The 18,571-nt window shown below is 43.6% G+C and overlaps 1 protein-coding gene across 1 annotated transcript; it reads left to right on the top strand.

The window, feature by feature from the left end:
* The first annotated feature begins 3,250 nt into the window (after positions 1-3,250).
* Positions 3,251-18,360, top strand: rpp30 (ribonuclease P/MRP 30 subunit). Its single transcript, XM_080726232.1, has 12 exons — positions 3,251-3,353; positions 6,516-6,580; positions 6,827-6,883; positions 7,290-7,355; positions 7,610-7,687; positions 8,555-8,644; positions 9,364-9,480; positions 14,455-14,484; positions 15,651-15,688; positions 16,380-16,459; positions 16,856-17,029; positions 17,837-18,360. Exons 1-12 carry the CDS (start codon positions 3,260-3,262, stop codon positions 17,938-17,940), a joined length of 993 nt encoding a protein of 330 aa, XP_080582358.1. The 5' UTR covers positions 3,251-3,259; the 3' UTR covers positions 17,941-18,360.
* Positions 18,361-18,571: the final 211 nt, after the last annotated feature.

Below are 18,571 nucleotides of genomic sequence, written 5' to 3'. Positions count from 1 at the left end.
AGGAGAGAGGAAGAAGTACAAGTGTGTCCAATCAGCACAATGATGACTTAAAGGGCACTTTGGTAGAGGTTTGGGTTGTGTAGTTGCCTTGCTATAATAAACTATGATAATCGCCGTTTTATGACGTTAATCTGATGATGATGTCTAAGAAAGATTCATACAGTTTTAGTTGATCTCCAGTCCTCGGCAGCTCAGACTGCGAGCGGTTGGATTTATTGCTAAATCGCTTATTTGTATCACTCGACAATTCCTTCTTTTTGTTGTTGTTGTTGTTTTGTGTCTGTGACACTGCTGCAAAGAGGCAAACTCACAATAGACCCCTCCCATCTCCAGTCAACTCGGTAGATTTTTTTCCTTCTTTTTTGCCACTACTTGTTATTACTAGCGACTTTAAGCTCGATGATTTTCAGGACGGCAACGCCAGGCGGACTACGGCTGCTATGACGTAATCGCCGTAGCGATCAAAATGGTTAAGCAAAGCCTCGGCGGCGACGGGTTTCCACCCCTTTCACTGAACGCTTTGGTTCCCATGGCGACGCGTACACGCAGCAGACGGAGTAGGCGCTACGTGGGAAGGGACCGTCTGCCATAGTAGAGACGGCTGCTGCGACGGCAGGTTTATCTATCGAGCGCGGATCATTTCTGGTTACCGTTGTCATCTGCCGTTGCCGTTGCGTTGCTTAAGGTCGCTAATGGATGGAATAACATCACATTGCCATAAGAAAAGCACTCCTATGAAATTCCCCTTTAACATTACTGGTAGGCTAATACACATTTGTATGAAAGAGGGAGTGCGTTGGCCATGCTTGTGGAAACAAATAATGTACCATTAATTAGTGATATGATATGTGGTCGCTTTTAGTTTCAATCATAATATGCAATCATTTGTAATAACAAGTAAACATTTAAGAAGCTTGATCAATGTAATCATGAGTTGTTATATTGTTTGTTCAGTAGAAGGAGTCTCCTGCATGGCACTTCAGCTCTTCTAAAATTCATTTTCAGGTGTCAATTTCAGCCAATCAGGAGAGAGCACCCATAGGCCTCTATAAGCTTACATTTTATAATGTTCCAGTTAAAAGATAATCCTGTTCATTTCCTTAGTGTCATCACTTACAATTTCACTCATTTAACCTCTGTGAGTTCTCGCTCCTGATTGGACAAAATTGGTAACCTGTCCTGAAAATGCAATTTGTGTTTAATAAAGAGCTGGAGAGACAGCTAGGGAGACTCAAACACTCTATAGCAATGATTACTATCACAATATAGATATTTGTAATGCTTATTTGAATAATAAACCAATATAGGGGTGTGACAAAGAAAGCAGACAAAAATGTGTAATTCATATACTGTAGTTCAGGGGTCTTCAACAGGGGGTCCGGGACCCCTATAGGGGGTCCTCAGAGTTACTACAGGGGGTCCTCCAAATCTTGTGTGATAGAAACGTGTTTTTTCCCCCTTTTTATATTAACCACTTGAACCCTATAGCATCCATATTCTGAGAACTTCAGACACAAATAGCAGATCTAGAAGCGGCTGCGAGGAGTTGTGAGCTTGTAGATCGTCTATTTTTGGCAAAGATCTTTGGAGGGGTAAAAGAGCAGACTAAGTACATAGTGAAAGGTCAAGTTTATTAGGTATTGTCGGTTCAAGTGGTTAAATATCTGAAAACACAAATTGACATGAATACAAAATACACTGATGATTGTGCTGTCAAACAATGAAACTATATGGAATCTATGAACAGGTTGTGGGGGTCCCTGCTCCATCTCTCTCTCAAATAAGGGGTCCTTGGCCTGAAAACGTTGAAGACCCCTGCTGTAGTTGAATCATAGATTAATTCAGTTGTTGCCTTTATGTGTGTGTTGTGGAAGCTCAGAAACCTTGTTCTGAATAAAAAGATAAATAAAATATGATTTCATCACTGCATAATATTCACTTTCTGTGTGATTATTTCATAACCCTAATATTTGTTTTGTGTAGGAACGTGAGAACACACACACACACACACACACGCACACGCTCACGCGCGCGCGCACACACACACACACACACACACACACACACACACACACACACACACACACACACACACACACACACACACACACTGACACACACACACACACACACACACACACACACACACACACACACACACACACACACACACACACACACACACACTGGGACCCATAAAAATGTGTCCGCGACCCACAAATGGGTCCCGACCCAGTGGGAACCAGTGGTCTAGATCAGTGGTTTCCCAGCAGGGGCGTCAATTGGGTATGGCAGGGGTATGCAGCTGCCATACCCTGGGTCCAGGGGGGAAAATAAAAGTTACTTTTAAATATAAATCCATGAATGTCTCTTTGTCTATCTGTGATGGTTATTATGTTGTTAAATTACAGTAAAATAACTACAAATGCAAAATTTAACAAAATGGTCACTTTAACAAGGTAAGCCTATTATAATTATATTCTCCCCATCTTGACAAAATGGTAGGCTATATTCCCAAGTTCCGCAGGTCCTACAAAGGCAGAGTGCAGTAACTACGTTTTGGGACACACCGACTTATTTGTGTCGCCCAACGGTCAAATTAGCCTTCATGATATTGGGGGATGAACAATTACCTCAAGAACAGATGTACAATCAGTGTAATATCACTTTTATATCTTTATCTCATTTGGCTGATAAGCTGTAACACTTTTAAACCCATTTTTTGGTGAAATTCGAAAACGTAGTTACTGCACTCTGCCTTTGTAGGGTTACAAATTATTGTTAATTGTGGCACATTTATTAATATTCCAAGTTTAGCTGCACTTGAACAACAGTTCCAGGCTGCCATATCCAGCCCAAGAAACCGGGGAAAATAGAATGTACTTCTTAAAATAAATGTATCACGCCTGTTGCTAAGGTATGGCAACATGACTGGTGTCTTGCACGCGCGCAAGACACCAGTCATGTTGCCATACTTAGCTTTTTCTGAACTGACACCACTGTTTCCCAGTTCCACACCTTTGATTTGATTTCGTTTTTTAATTCATGAAAAACAAACAAACAAAACAAGTGTCGGCGACCCACAAATGGATCCCGATCCAGTGTTTGGGAAACAGTGCTCTAGTCTAGATAATATAATATACAACGAAACAAAACTAAAACACATTCGAACTCTTATTCTGAAGTGCTCGTGCGGAAGCTTTCGTGGTTTCCATGCTTTCCAACCTGACACTTCAGAGTAAAGGTTTTTTCCCCCCACATGTTCGTCAACATGGCAGCGTTCATGGATCTAAACATCTCCGCAACGGCAGACAAACGCAGCCTGAAGACCCTCATACAGACGGCCGCTCACCGTAAGAAACAACACGTCTGTTAATGTCCACTTTATACACAGTCTACGCTTTTAAAACACCTTAAAACAACGTTAATAACTAAAAACCTCGCCGACGCCGAGGTTTCTATTGGCCGCTCGGTGCTAACATCCGGCCCGTCGCCCGCCTACTGTTTCCGGTGTCTTAACGCAAGCGCGCTCATTGACAGTTTCCGTATCCGCTCCGGAGCGGATGTGAAGCCTGCCCGGACGTTTTGGTCCCAGACAGACAGTGTGAGACAGATGTTATGTTGACATGAGGGCTGAGTACATTTACTCTGTAGTTCAGGGGTCTTCAACGTTTTCAGGCCAAGGACCCCTTAGTTGAGAGAGAGATGAAGCAGGGACCCCCACTACCTGTTCATAGATTCCATATAGTTTCATCGTTTGACAGCACAATCATCAGTGTATTTTGGATTCTTGTCAATTTGTGTTTTCAGATATTTAACCACTTGAACTTGACCTTTCACTCTGTATAGTCTGCTCTTTTTCCCCTCTACACCAAACCTCTTTGCCGAAAATAGCCAATCTACAAGCTCACCTGCGAGGCGTTGTGAGCTTGTAGATCTGCTATTTTTGGCTAAAGTTCTCAGAATATGGACACTAGGGTTCAAGTGGTTAATATAAAAAAGGAGAAAAAAACGTTCTATCACTCAAGGATTTGGAGGACCCCCTGTTGAAGACCCCTGCTGTAGTTTTATTACATGACGATACTTAAAGTTAAAAACGGTAGCCTAGCCTACTTATTTATTACTTAATATTAATAATTCATTACTTAAGATTTATAATTATACTGTTACTGCAAGCAGCCTAGAAACAAGTTTTATAACAGTCCTTTCATGAGACAGAATGGTGAATGAAGCAGGGACCCCTTAGCTCAGAGAGATGAAGCAGGGACCCCTTAGCTGAGAGAGAGAGAGAGAGATGAAGCAGGGACCCCTTAGCTGAGAGAGAGATGAAGCAGGGACCCCTTAGCTGAGAGAGAGATGAAGCAGGGACCCTCCTATGATAAGTGGTTTTCAAATAATTGAAAACCACTATATAAGGGTAATTTTTAAATGTATTATATCATATAACAAAATATAATTTTTACTTGTGCAAGCAGAGCGCGCAAGTACTGTACTGCGATCGGCTGGGTATGTATGTAGAGTATGTTGGTTGGTCCGTCGGTCTGTCAGTCGGTCGGTGTCCTCTCTTGTTTTAGACCGTAGCCCAATCAGGGACCAGCATCTCTGGCGACGTCATCATTAACAGCCCAGGCAATGAGGGACCAGTATTCCTTGTGATGCCTCTGGTGCGTGATTATGGATCCCACTGGGAAAGATGGATAACCACGCCCCGGACTCATTTTTGAAGCTTGTGATTGGCTGAACCGGACGTAGGGAACGCTCCGTTGTAGTCACTTGGACCGCGCGAGGTGCACCAAAACCCAATTATCATTGCGTTTATCGTGCGCTTGCCCAGGCCGCATTCACCACAGCTTCGTAACTCGCGCGGCGCTCACTTGCGCCTGCGGCGCTCGGGCGCGAAGAGCAGGACCAAGGTCCACTGGCCTTCGCGCCGCTTGCAATGTCGTGTACAATAACTGTGAAAACGAGCGCTCTATGCCGTTTCCATCCATCTTTCCCAGTGGGATCCATAATCAGGCGCCACTGGTATATAACACAGACATAAAAAGGTAGACGCCTCTTCCGGCTCTCTGGTACCCGTCTCGCATTGATAGGCCTTTTTGATTGACAGGCTTGGAATTATTCTGCGTGCGTAACAGACACGGAAGGTCGGTAGGCAAATCAGAGGCAGGTTTGACTGGAAAAGTCCCGGAAAAGACGCGTTGTGATTGGCCAGTAGTTTTTTTGAGTGGCAGCCTGCTCTCGACACTTCCGCTTTTCTGCCTATCAAGTTGGACGGGTCGCTCCAATCAACTGCAGCGGTGGACGAGGTATCTAGCTTTTTATATCTGTGGTATATAAGAGCACGGTGGCGCAGTGGTTAGCGCTTCGCCTCACAGCTAGAAGGTCCTGGGTTCGATTCCCGCCGGGGGAAGCTGTGGGTGCTGGGGGCGTGTTTCTCCCTCCGCGTCATCAGCGCCCATACCCTAGGTGGGGTCGGCGATAGGGCCTTTCTGTGTGGAGTTTGCATGTTCTCCCCGTGTCTCCTAGGGTTGATACCCTCACAAAAACATGCAGTAATCCTGGTCTCTATACTGCCTCCCCCTGGCCAGCCGGGGCGCCTGATGGAGGGTAAAGGAACTGGTTGGAATAACGTGTTCCTTCCACGCGCTACGTCCATCCCGGGGAAATCCCCCCTGTCAGGTGAAAAGAAACAACTTGGACTCCTCATGCATTGAAGGAAGCATGAGGTCAGTCCGTTGTCTCCCCAGGCGCGGCAGAGGGAGAGCAGAGCCCAGGATTACATAGGCAATTGGCACTGGGTGAAAAATGGGTTGCAAAATCATGGGATAAAAACTATAAAAAAAAGAAAAAAAAGAAAAAAAAAAAAAAAAAAAAAAAAAGAGCACTCCTGGTGATGTCTCCATTAACAGCCAATGAGGACAGCAGTGCACACCTGGTGGCGCGCTCTGCTTGCGCACAAGTAGGCCATGTGTGACCTCCTTGTACATGAGGCGCAAGTTGGCACCTCGACAGAGTGCAGTTCTAGTTCCTTAATGTGCAAGCAGAGCGCGCAAGTACTGTAATGGGCTGGGTGTACTGTATGTAGGTGTCCGACTGTTTTGAAGACTGTAGCCCTGAAACGGCTGGGATTCTGGGAATGCATGTATGTATGTACTATGTATGTTGTAGGTGTCTGCCTACAGCCAATGAGGGACCAGCATTCCTGCCTGGTGATGCCACTGGTGATGTCAGCAGGGTTTGGTATATAAGAGCGTTCTTGGTAACGTCTTCATTAACAGCCAATGAGAACAGCAGCGCACACCCCGTGGCGCGCTCTGCTTGCGCACAAGTTGGCCATGTGTGCATGTGACGTCTACGTTCGTTCGTGAGGCACAACTTGGCACCTTGACAGAGTGCTGTTCTAGTGGGCTCGCTGAAAGCCAGAACACTGAAAGCGAGAACATGCATGCACACGCATGCACGCACGCACGCATGCACACACACACACTAAGCGTTCCGTTTTGTCTTCTCAGTGGGATACTCTACGGTGGCCATCAACCATGTGTTTGAACCTCAGCTTAAACAGAGGGAACAGAAGGTGATTTCATTTCATCTTATTTCATTTAAAGCCTTTAAAGGTGCTGTGATCTTTTCCCCCCATAAACATGGATCATCAGTATAACATTTCTTTCTGGTATAATTGGCTAATCTAAATAAAATTGAATAAATAATAATACATTTATAACCCTATATTTTTGTATTGATTGATTTGAGGGCCGGAAGAGGCCTGGCTGTAGTTCCTCATGCCGCCAACAGGTGTCACTGTTATCTCTCCTCTTTGCAGGAGGTTCCCAAACCCACCTGCGTCTCTGAGCTCTTTGACAAGCTGCCAATCATCCAGGTAAGGGACTGTCAATCAAACTTACATTTAGATTGCACCATTCATTCACTGCCAGATATACAGTAGTTTCCCGTCTTCGGTCGTTCCCTGCCGTGTTGTTTCACTAACCGTTGAAAAATCATTGGATATTCTGCTTTGCTCCGATCCGCTCGCGGGAGTGACCTTTCGTTTGCCAACGGGTCTGAGCTGCGTGTATCTATTCTGTTGTTTTATCAGTGGTTCTCAAACTTTGTCACGTCAAGGACCCCCAAAATTATATGTATTTGGCCGCGGCGGAACCCCATCTCAAAACATTTTGTACCCCCAGAAACAAATATTTGAGTTAAGCCCCAAGCTAAATGCTGAATATTACTAGTCTGCCATAATAATCATAGCCATGATTATAATCCTATTATTCATGTTCCAGGGTAAATCCAGACCAATCAGAGTCCTCAACAGGCTGACGCTGAAGGTCTCAGACCCTGGACACTTTGTGAGTCAATGCTCCTTCCTATTGGTTGATTGGACTGTCAATCATTTAAGACAGTTCTTGTTGAGATGCAGTGGAGAAAGGTGTGTGTGTGTGTGTGTGTGTGTGTGTGTGTGTGTGCGCGCGCGCGCTTGTGTACGTATGTAGGCTTATAAATTTAATACGCTTATATTTACTGTATATATAATTATGAAGACTACTGATTTTGTTCACGTGTCTGCTTGTGTGTGTGTGTGTGCATGCGTGTGCGCGTGCAGAAGAACACCGGTACCTCTGCAGACTACCGGGGGTTTGATCTCCTGGCGGTCCACCCCACCACAGAGAAGCTGTTCCACGTGAGTTCTAATCTGGTGTTAACATCAGCACCTTAGAGATGGGCTTGTAGATCGGTTATTTCCGGGCAAAGAGGTTTGGTGTAGAGGGGGAAAAAGAGCAGACTAAGTGTGACGGAGAGAGTCGCAGCCCCAGCCTTGAAGCCTCAAAAGTCTAGTATCTCCCCCGGACCTGGTCTAGTGGTTAAGATATTGGACTTTCGCGTGGGAGACCCGGGTACGAGTGGGGAGGTTGGGATCCCCTCCGTTACATAAGTACAGAGTGAAAGGTGAAGTATTGACGGTTCAAGTGGTTAAATATCTGAAAACACTGATTGACATGAATCCAAAATACACTGATGATCGTGCTGTCAAACAATGAAACTATATGGAATCTGGGAGTCCCTGCTTCATCTCTCTCTCAACTAAAGGTTCCTTGGCCCCTCTACACCAAAGCTATTTGCCGAAAATAGCCGTTCTTGTAGATCTGCTATTTTTAGCTATGGATATATAATTATATAAAATATAAAAAAAGGAGAAAAAAAATTACTTTCTATCACTCAAAGATTTGGAGGACCCCCTGTAGTAACTCTGGGGACCCCCGGTTGAAGACCCCTGCATTACAGTTATCTGTGCTGAGTCATCATTGCACATCTAAGTTGACCATTAATTGTCCCACAAATAATAGTGATTGACAATTTTATTGAGTGTTTCTTTGGAGTTGAACGTTAATGGAACTTTATCATTAAAAACATGATTTATGTTATTTTTTTTTAGGCTTTGTAATCACAAGTTGCACATGACAGAAATGCAAATATCTGAAATATTCAAGATTACTGACATATTTAATCATTTTACACTGTGTGTGTGCGTGTGCGTGTGCGTGTGCAGGTAACCTGTATGGAGTATTGTATTGACATTGTGTGTGTGACGGTGACAGAGAAAATGCCTTTCTACTTCAAGAGACCTTCTGTGAACGGGGTGAGAGACACACACACACACACACACACACACACACACACACACACACACACACACACACACACACACACACACACACACACACAAACTCCTTTCTCTCCTCAGCGTCATCAGCGCTCACACCCTTGGTGGGTTTGGCGAAAGGGCCTTTATGTGTGGAGTTTGCATGTTCTCCCCGTGTCTACTAAGGTAGGTACCCTCACAAAAGACAGGCAGTATTCCTGGTCTCTATACTGCCTCCCCCTGGCCTGCCGGGGCGCCTGATGGAGGGGAAAGGAACTGGTTGGAATAACGTGTTCCTCCCACACGCTACGTCCAACCGGGCAAACTCCCCCCTGTCAGGTGATAAGAAGCATCCTGCTCGCTCCTCATGTACTGAAGGAAGCATGAGCTCAGTTTGGGGCTCTGGCCAGGTTGGCAGAGGGAGAGCAGAGCCCAAAATTACATTAGACAATTGGCACTGGGTGAAAAAATTGGGTTACAAAATTGTGGCATAAAGTGTATAAAAAAATAAATTAAAAAAAGATGCTGTACAGATCCTTCTAAAAGATTTAGAATATTGTGTAAAAGTTCATTTTCTTCTGTAATATAATTACAAATTTGAATTCTTCACATATTCGAGATTCATTGTGCAAATGTTGACACAGTTTTGCGTTTGTGTGTGTGTGTGTGTGTGTGTGTGTGTGTGTGTGTGTGTGTGTGTGTGTGTGTGTGTGTAGGCCATAGAAAGAGGCGTGGTCTTTGAGATCATCTATTCCGAGGCGATCAGAGATTCAACCATGAGGAGATACACCATCTGTAACTCTCTGTTCCTCAACGAGAAGTGTCACGGAAAGGTACACCACGCACGCACGCACACACACACACACACACACACACACACACACACACACACACACACACACACACACACACACACACTCATTACTATGCTAGTGAGAACATCATCATTTTAGGGCATGGATTTAATGATTTTATTTATTTTTTACCCAAAAGCCGGGGAAAGATTGCTGTCAGCTTTTAGATCGGATATTTTTCCAGTGCACACTACATGTCCTAACCCTAGCCTCAATCTTTTCCTATTTGTAAAACCATGTCTAAAAATATTTTTTAGCATGCGCACGCACGCACACACACACACACACACACACACAATCATTCTGACCTCGTGAATTATTAAATAGAGTGAACGTCATCACTTGTGGCACATGTTAACTTGTTATAATACACAGGATTTTTTCACTTGTTTTGCTATCTACTGTTTGGTATGGCCATATTATCATTATAGATATGCTCTAAAAAGTGTGAAAAAAAGTATTTTTGATTTCACTAGGTCTTTATTATTATTTATTTATTAGCCTCGCTAATTCCCTTTGCGAAGGTACAAAAGGATCATTGTAGTAGGGATGTTCCTAGCGACTAATTTCACTGACGTGTACACGACCATTTTGTAATCGAATACACGATTATTCTAAAATTAATTAACCCCCAGAAAATGGCCCAAACTGAGCACATTATAAGCTATAAGGCCAAATATCATTTGAAAAATATATAATAAGTATAATAAGTATATGAAAGCCGTACTTATAATATTCAAATACATTACCAAATCGTATTTGAAACGCTTGAAATAAAGTAGGTCAATCAATTAATACTGCGTTCAAGCAGAGCCGGCCCGCCCGGCCTCGCAACATTTAATAGCAAATTAAATTATAGCGTTCATTAGCTATCATATTCATTAACTTCAGACAATCACAACATCACGTTCATAAACAACGTTTATTTTGTATGTGTTTTACAATCTTTTACAGCTCTGTAAAGTTATTGCGACCGTAAGGTCGCAGTTTAGTATGAAAACCTCCACCGGCCGTCCGTCCGTCCGTCCGTCCGTCACACACGTCACACCTTTGCCCTGCTCAATGTATACGTGTAACGCCTGATACTGAGGTGATGTGTCACTGTGACATCACAGATACTGAGGTGATGTGTCACTGTGACATCACAGGTGAGATCGCAGTGATGTCAGATACTCAGAGCAGGGATCTCCATATTTAGGCATAAACAGGTGACATCACAGTGATGTCAGATACTCAGAGCAGGTATCTCCATATATGGGCATAAAATGGATTCTGTTAGGGATCTCCATACTGTATATGGGCATAAAAGGGATTAGTGATGTCAGATACTCAGAGCAGGGATCTCCATATATGGGCATAAAAGGGATTAGTGATGTCAGATACTCAGAGCAGGGATCTCCATATATGGGCATAAAAGGGATTCAGATGGAGATTCAACTTCAATGAGTAACAATGGCAAACTGTCAACTGCCCGTATGTCTTGATAATTGGTAAAACAAACTTTTGGCCTATTTGTGGCTTATCATCACATCCAACCATCTTAAGATACTCAGCTAGTGGGGAATGCTCTCTTCCCTGGTGAGAATTGCCCCTTTATATAGGGCTTGTTTGTGTATTGTATCTCCATATATGGCCATCTCCGTATATGGAGATATAAGTCGTCCATGCCCAGGTATGGGCTGGTGAGGTCAGACTTTGTGTGATGGGTAGGTTATCTCCATATATGGAGATTCAACATTCCAGGTGTAACTATGGCTGCCCGTATGACGTGAGAGGTGGAGGCTGTGATATTTGTGGAGATAAGCGACCAACGGTCGCTTATCTCCCGATTAGGGAGTCTTACTGGTTTTTAAACATGTATCAACGTTTCTTTTATTTTCCTGTTAGCCTAAGCCTAAGGCTTTCACTTCGGCCCACAGCAGACAGCACACTCACACACTGCACAGTGCACATATTCTTTTTTTATAAACGAAAATGACAAATAAAATAATAAAATATGATCCTGGCTTGAACAAACAGGTCTATTAACAATCTGGCCTTAAGAGCCGGGACCTATAGGCTGCGACCATGACTTTATGAACAACACACAAGTTTACTAAACACTCTCAGTCAGGCAAGTAAGCTCCAGAATAAAATAAAATAAAATATAAATCAGTGGCAGTGCAAGTGCATTTGGGTAGGCTATTTTACTCACTCAGAGTCAGACTCATCAGGCTTAGGCTCGCTGGGCCACACGTTTTTGTTCAGGGAAATCAACATGTCAACATGTTTGGGTAAAAGTCCCGCGGCTGAAAAGACTCGCTCAGATGGTACGGATGTGGCCGGTATACAGAGAAAGCCCATTGCAAGACGGTAGAGTTTGGGGTAACTTGACTTCTTCCCGACCCACCACAGAAGTGGGTCGTCGCTTAGGCTGATAGCTGGTTCAGCCCAGTATCGCTCCAGCTCATCATCAGGGCTTGGCTGCCCTGTAGCGTTGTCGTCCGCAAGAAAATCACTCAGTGTCATTTTCTTCTTTTTTGGCTGGGCAGGCCCGGGCTCCATCACCCCGCTCCCGCTGGCTTCTTCATCATCACTCGCAGCGTTACGGTCCTGATCGCGGTCGGGCGCTGGTGGTGGTAGTCTGTTTGGTAGTCTGTTATACTCCGTAGCGATGTGTTCTCTAACAGCAACTTGAACATCGAACGGGAGATACCGCAGGTGTTTGTGGCGGGGATCAAGAGCCGCGGCGAGAAAAGCGGCTCTCCCAGCTTTCTCTGCATTTGTGGGTTCCATTCTTGTCTGCAATGATGTCGCTACTGTCTTCTTGAAGTCGGACACCGTTTTGGAATCATCCGCACGTCTGAGTAGATCTCTGTCAGACAAAGAAAAAGTAATTAAAAATAAAAACAATTAGGCGGAGTGTCCCATTACACGTTTTCAAATAATCTTTTGAAAATAGCACATTTACAAGCTTGTAGATAATATAATATCCTTCAAATAATTACATAATAAATAAATAATGGAATATAAATAGATATAATTAATTTATTATTATAGACTTGTATTTATTTACCTGTCCAACAATTTCATTGTGACTGGGAAGACCACGGACAGGGATACGTATTCCTCGCTGCAAAGAGCCTTGGTGGCAGTTTTGAGAGACTCCAGGATAGGTAACATAGTCTCTATTGTCTGCCAGTTGTCATCGGTCAACTCCAAGGTCCTCGCCTCGGCGAGTTTGGTAACTGTTCTGTCGGAGAGGACGGCAGTGACGGCCCATCGTTGTTCATGCAGACGCTCCATCATGTCATAAACGGAGTTCCAGCGGGTCGGGCACGACTGTATGAGTTTGTGCTTTGGCAACCCCTGCTGTGCTTGCTTGTTCTTCAGAGCAATGGTGGCTGGATTACTATGAATGAAATGGCCCACGAGTCTTGAAGCCGCACCTATCAGTCGGGTCGTGGCATGTGCTTTTAGCCCATCATTAATGGCCAGCTGCAACGTGTGGGCGAAGCAAGGCACCGACTCCCAGTTTAGCATAGTTTGGTTTGCCAGCGTTATGTTGGAAGCATTATCATGAACGCAGGCGATAATCTTTCCTTCCAGGCCCCATTTATTGGTGGATGTGCGCAGGTGGTCGGCGAGGTGCACTGCTGTGTGTCGCTCCTCAAGTGCTAGTGTCTGGAGCACTCGACTCTCTAGTTTACCGTCAACAATGAAATGACATGTGATTGTCATATAGGACTCTGTGGTATTTGATGTCCAGCCATCAGTTGTGATCGATACAAATTCGACCTCCACCATAATCAGTTGTATGCCTGTTGTCATATTCTCATGCGCCACCTGGATCCTCGACGTGACCATTTTCCTCCCTGGCACTGTGTACTCAGGCTCCACGAAGTTCATCAGTTTGTTGAAGCCTACGCCTTCAACGAAGCTAAAGGGCAGCATGTCTCTTGCGGTCATTTCTGTGATGATGTTCGTTAAGGTTTCTGACCGACCGGGGCCACAGCGACGGCTGCTAGAGCTTGTATATGAAGTAATGCGGGATTGTGTGCTCTGGGTCTGGCTAGTTCCTGGTGTCGGCTCGTTGAGGTTTACGTCCAGGTGTTTGTGTTGGATGTGATTTCTCATCGTCCCTGTAGAGTTTTTATATGACAGTTTACTTGAACATAATCTACATGACGTGTGTGTGCCATCTTCATCTAAATCAAAGTACTCCCAAACTTTGCTCTTTTTTCTCACCGACATGATGCTGTGTGTGGCTGATAGTTGTCCGCACAGGGAATGATGAACCCCACAATGCCGTGCTGCGCTCGTGCGCTGCAGACACGAGTCGCGTGCATGCACGCAAATGATCCACGGGAAAACTTAATTGGCACTTATTTTACTAATTTGTAATGTTAGCTTATTCAATGCAAACTTTTATTAAGACATGGCAGTAATTTGGGTAAAATAATAATAATAATAATAAAATAATAAATAAATAGGTTAACCGAATTTTATTTACAAAACGAATAGCAGGATTGGCCCCGTGTACACGGATAATCGAATAATCGCGCACATCCCTACATTGTAGCTGAACTCCCTCACACTTGTATTTGTTTAGACGTCTAAGCCTCTATCAGGACTTTATTGTTGTACCTATGGTACTTACAGTATCCAAATAAAATCACCTTGGAGATCTTTGCTGTGTATCATGGATGTACTACTGTTGTTGAGTTGTGTATTATATGTACAGCGGAGATGTGAAATCTTAATCTGCCTCTTGGCCGGTTCACACTTGAAAAAGAGACTCTGTCTCAATGTTGTTGTTTTTTTACTTGTTAAATAAAGGTTAAATTAAAATAAAAAGCGCACACATGCACGCACACGCATGCATGCACGCACACATGTACACAGAGACTACTATACAGTTATAAGTGAGGTAAACCGTACTAAAGAGTAATTTGTTTTGTTTTTCTCCCTCAGAATATTATCATCTCCAGTGGAGCCAAGGAGGTCAGTCTGTGTGTATGCCTGCCTGCCTGTCTGTCTGTCTGTCTGTCTGTCTAAGGCAGGGATGTCAAACTCAAATGCACAGGGGGCCAAAATCTAAAAAATGGTACAAGTCGAGGGCCGGACAGATTCAATGTTTATTCAAACGCGGGCTTGTGGTCACAGGCCCTCGATACGCGCCAATGCACTAGCAGTGCATTGTGGGACTTGTAGTATTATGGTGGTGCATGTGTAAAGCCCTTTGCACACAGGACATTGCGTTTTTTGCATTTGCGGCATGAATAAAACGCATTGGATTTGGTGTGCAAGGCTGTGCGGAATCGGCGCTGCGGATCCAAAAAGGAGTCATAAAAGGAGTGATGAGTTTTTTACCGCATGCGACAAGACGCACGAATCGAACTGGTTTCGATCGAGAAAAAAACGCACGGCGGCAGCCACTCGTCGCACGGCTAATTCGGAGCCGGTGTGCATGAGGTCATAGAGAATCATTGTTTTCTTTTCAAAAAATTATATTGTCCGTTTTATCCATGCGGTTAAACGCGCCTGTGTGCAAAGGGCTTAACAGAGTGACTCATTGCCTCAGCCTGATGGCATCAAAAGTCTAATATCTCCCCAAGTCCACAGAGATATCCCTTTGGTTTGATGGGTAAGATGTTGGACTTTCATGTGGGAGACCTTGTTTCGAATCCCAGGCATTGCATGTGCAATATACCAGTGGGATGATAGTAATTAAATATCATCCCGTGGGCCTGATTCGGGCCTTGAGTTGATCATATGTGGTCTAAGGTTTTAGATTTAGATATGTGTCTATGCTTTTTGTGTCGTCGGCACAGAGTTGAACTGACATTACAACCCGATAAAATTGAAGGGAGATCATTGATACAAATAGAAAACGAGAGTGGGCCTGAGGTTCAACCTTGAGGCACACCTCATTCCTGCACTGCTAGATCAGTTTTACTGTCATGTATAACAACACAAAAGTTTAACCAGAGTACATAGTAAAGTATATTATGTGGATATAGGATTCATAAAAGACTATAATAGTAAAGTATAGGTGGATATAGGATTTAAAACAGAGTATAAAGAGAAATGTTAATCAGAAATACTAAATAAAGTGAAGTAAATGTACTTGTTTGTTTGATTGATTCTCTGCTCTGCCCTCTCCTCAGCCAATGGACATGCGAGGACCCTATGACATCACCAACCTGTATCCATAAATGGCAATGCTTCCCAACCGTACAAAAACACATTTACATCATTACTGTATATCATGTTATATCAATGATTTATATAATTATTTTATTTTATTATTATTATTATTGTGACCGTAGGTCGCAGTTTACTATGAAAACCGGCCCATCCTGTCCGTCAGAGTGGGTCAGTGGATTACGCCTCTATGTCTATAGCTGACCTGTCGTGACATCACATTGTTGACTCAATCTTGTCTTAGACAGCCTGTTCTGGCAATCAGACTGTATATGGAGATCCCTGATGTCATCAATATTAAGCCCATATTTGGGCCAGTTAAATACTTTCTTTGTTAGTCTATTATCATTCATAGTGACTAATCTGTTCCACAACCGCCATCCCATCCCATATCTCCTGATACTGCTGCCATTGGTGCATATCTCTGTACGCCCAGGAAATATCTGCTGCCATTGGTGCATATTTATGTACGCCCAGGAAATATCGGATGGCTCGGTTGTGCACAGCTACACTCTTAGAGAATCTTCCATGACATGTGACCTCACGGACTCCATATATGCATATAGCTGTCCTGTTCTGACATCACAGTGATGACTAGACCAGCTCAGTAGAAGGGTATACATGCCAAAGCACCCATGTGTGTGACCTCAAGGTTATTGTTATTAATAGTCCTTTAACTCATTACTGCCCAGAGGGTTGCTGTTCGGTCTGTCTGAATCCGACGCCAAAGACGCCGTTTCTGCCACCTGTCGATCTGTCCTGATGCATGCTGGTAAACCTATCTGTCTGTCTGTCTGTCCTGATGCATGCTGGTAAACCTATCTGTCTGTCTGTCTGTCCTGATGCATGCTGGTAAACCTATCTGTCTGTCTGTCTGTCCTGATGCATGCTGGTAAACCTGTCTGTCTGTCTGTCTGTCTGTCTGTCCTGCTGCATGCGTTATATTAACCAGATCTTAAATCACTTGATTTGAATAAACTTGTAACAAATCATTAGACCTGATAGTTTTGCACAACGCTGTTTTGTGTTCATTTATGAAAAAAAAAAAAAAAAAAAAAAACTTTGATTATAAATAAATATAATAATTAAAGGCTTGATAAAATACCATTATGGAATTCTGACGGTGCCATCTAGTGGCCGTGTTGAATAATGCATCTGTGTTTTTCAGAGACCCGGAAGGCGGCGTCTGGCATCATTCACACTGTGGAGAACCCTCTGAAAACTACAAAACAAGATGGAGACACCCCTCTGAGAACTACAAAACAAGATGGAGACACCCCTCTGAGAACTACAAAACAAGATGGAGACACCCCTCTGGGGACTACAAAACAAGATGGAGATGGTGAGGAAAACTACAAAAACTTCAAACTATCACCTGTTTTCTGCACTCTGGCTTTCTGGGGCAGAATAGGTAACACACTATAGTTCTGGGTTTTTGATAGTTTTATATAAATTAAATCAAATTAAATTCTCTGGTTCCTCGGGTGCGGCGGCCTGGACCAATGACTTTTCCTCTGGATTCTCGGGTTGGGGTAGAAAACAAGTTAAGGTTATAAGTTCAGGCATACTTTATGTGAGGTTAGGGTTATTGCAGTTTACTGTTAGAACCGGCACATCTTGTCCATTAACGTACGGGTAACGCCTGACACTGTGGTTCCCCTGACACATCACTGTGACGTCACAGTGATATCACTGTGATGTCACAGTATGTCAGATACTCAGAGCAGGGATCTCCATATATGGGCAGAAAAGGGATTGTATGTTGTGATGACATGGGAACCACTCTAATATAATCCCTTTATGCCCATATATGGACATCCCTGATGTCATCAATATTGAGCCCCCATATCTAACAGGGGCATAAAAGGGACTCTTTTAGGGATCTCCATATATGGGCATAAAAGGGATTGTATCCCATATGATGCCCTGTTAGGAGAACCACACTAACAGAATCCATATATGGCCAAGACAGATGGCCCAACCTCGCCCTTTAGGGTTGCTTTTCACCCTTAGGCGTCTTAGTGGTGATTAGGGGCTAGGGGTTATGATTGGGGTTACCCAACGCCCAGCCGGGCGAAACACCTGGAAAAGAGCGAGTCCCATCTGAGAACGCTGTCTTCTTCTTCTCTCCTGTCCTCTTGTTGTCCAGAGAACACACCCACCTCAGAGGGAGCGGAGGCGCCACCTGCTGCCAAGAAAGCCAAACTACAACAACACTGTCCTGACCTCCACACAGCAGAGGGCGATGTGTGACATTTTTTTTACGCATGTTTCACTCTGGAGGTTTAGATATTCTTCAGTTTATTACATCCAGACCGGCGGATCTTTATTATTCTGTTTGTTTGAGTTTAAAATGTTTTAAAACGTTTTTTTTTTTTTTTTAAAGATTATTTAAATAACAGACCTACTTTTCAGTCAGTTCTGAGCAAAACGGATATTTCTCCGCAACATGAGGCTCAGTGAATCCGCAGTGTTAGGAGAGCAGAGCTACAGGCACACGTCTTCATTTGACCAAAACATTCCTTTATAGCAAGCATGTTATGAGGCTAACAATGTTACATTTAATTAAACACAGTGCCGTGTTCTCAAACTGTTTATTGTATTTCATTTCATTTTAATTTAATTTAATTTGTATTATTATGTCATTCAAGGATCCCCCAGTTTCAACTCTGATGCCTCATTCACATACAGAAAAGCCAAGCTAATGGTTGGCTTGGTAATTCAAAAAAAGCTTGGACATTTTTAAAGCTGGTTAGCATAGAGATTACATTGAATTACCAAGCCAACCATTAGCTTGGCTTCTCTCAGTGTTAATGCAGGATGAGAATGGCACCAAATGGACCTACTGCAAGCTATGGTTTTTGAGCTTGTAGATCTGCTTTTT

Source organism: Nannobrachium achirus (assembly GCF_963921795.1).
Source record: "Nannobrachium achirus genome assembly, chromosome: 5".
Taxonomy (NCBI): Eukaryota; Metazoa; Chordata; class Actinopteri; order Myctophiformes; family Myctophidae; genus Nannobrachium; species Nannobrachium achirus.
This window is presented reverse-complemented; position numbering and strand designations above follow the sequence as displayed.

Coding starts and splice junctions, on each gene's coding strand:
- rpp30 (XM_080726232.1), top strand. CDS start 3,260: ATGTTCGTCAACATGGCAGCGTTCATGGATCTAAACATCTCCGCAACG. Junction 6,581..6,826: donor TTAAACAGAGGGAACAGAAG/GTGATTTCATTT, acceptor TCCTCTTTGCAG/GAGGTTCCCAAACCCACCTG. Junction 6,884..7,289: donor ACAAGCTGCCAATCATCCAG/GTAAGGGACTGT, acceptor TTCATGTTCCAG/GGTAAATCCAGACCAATCAG.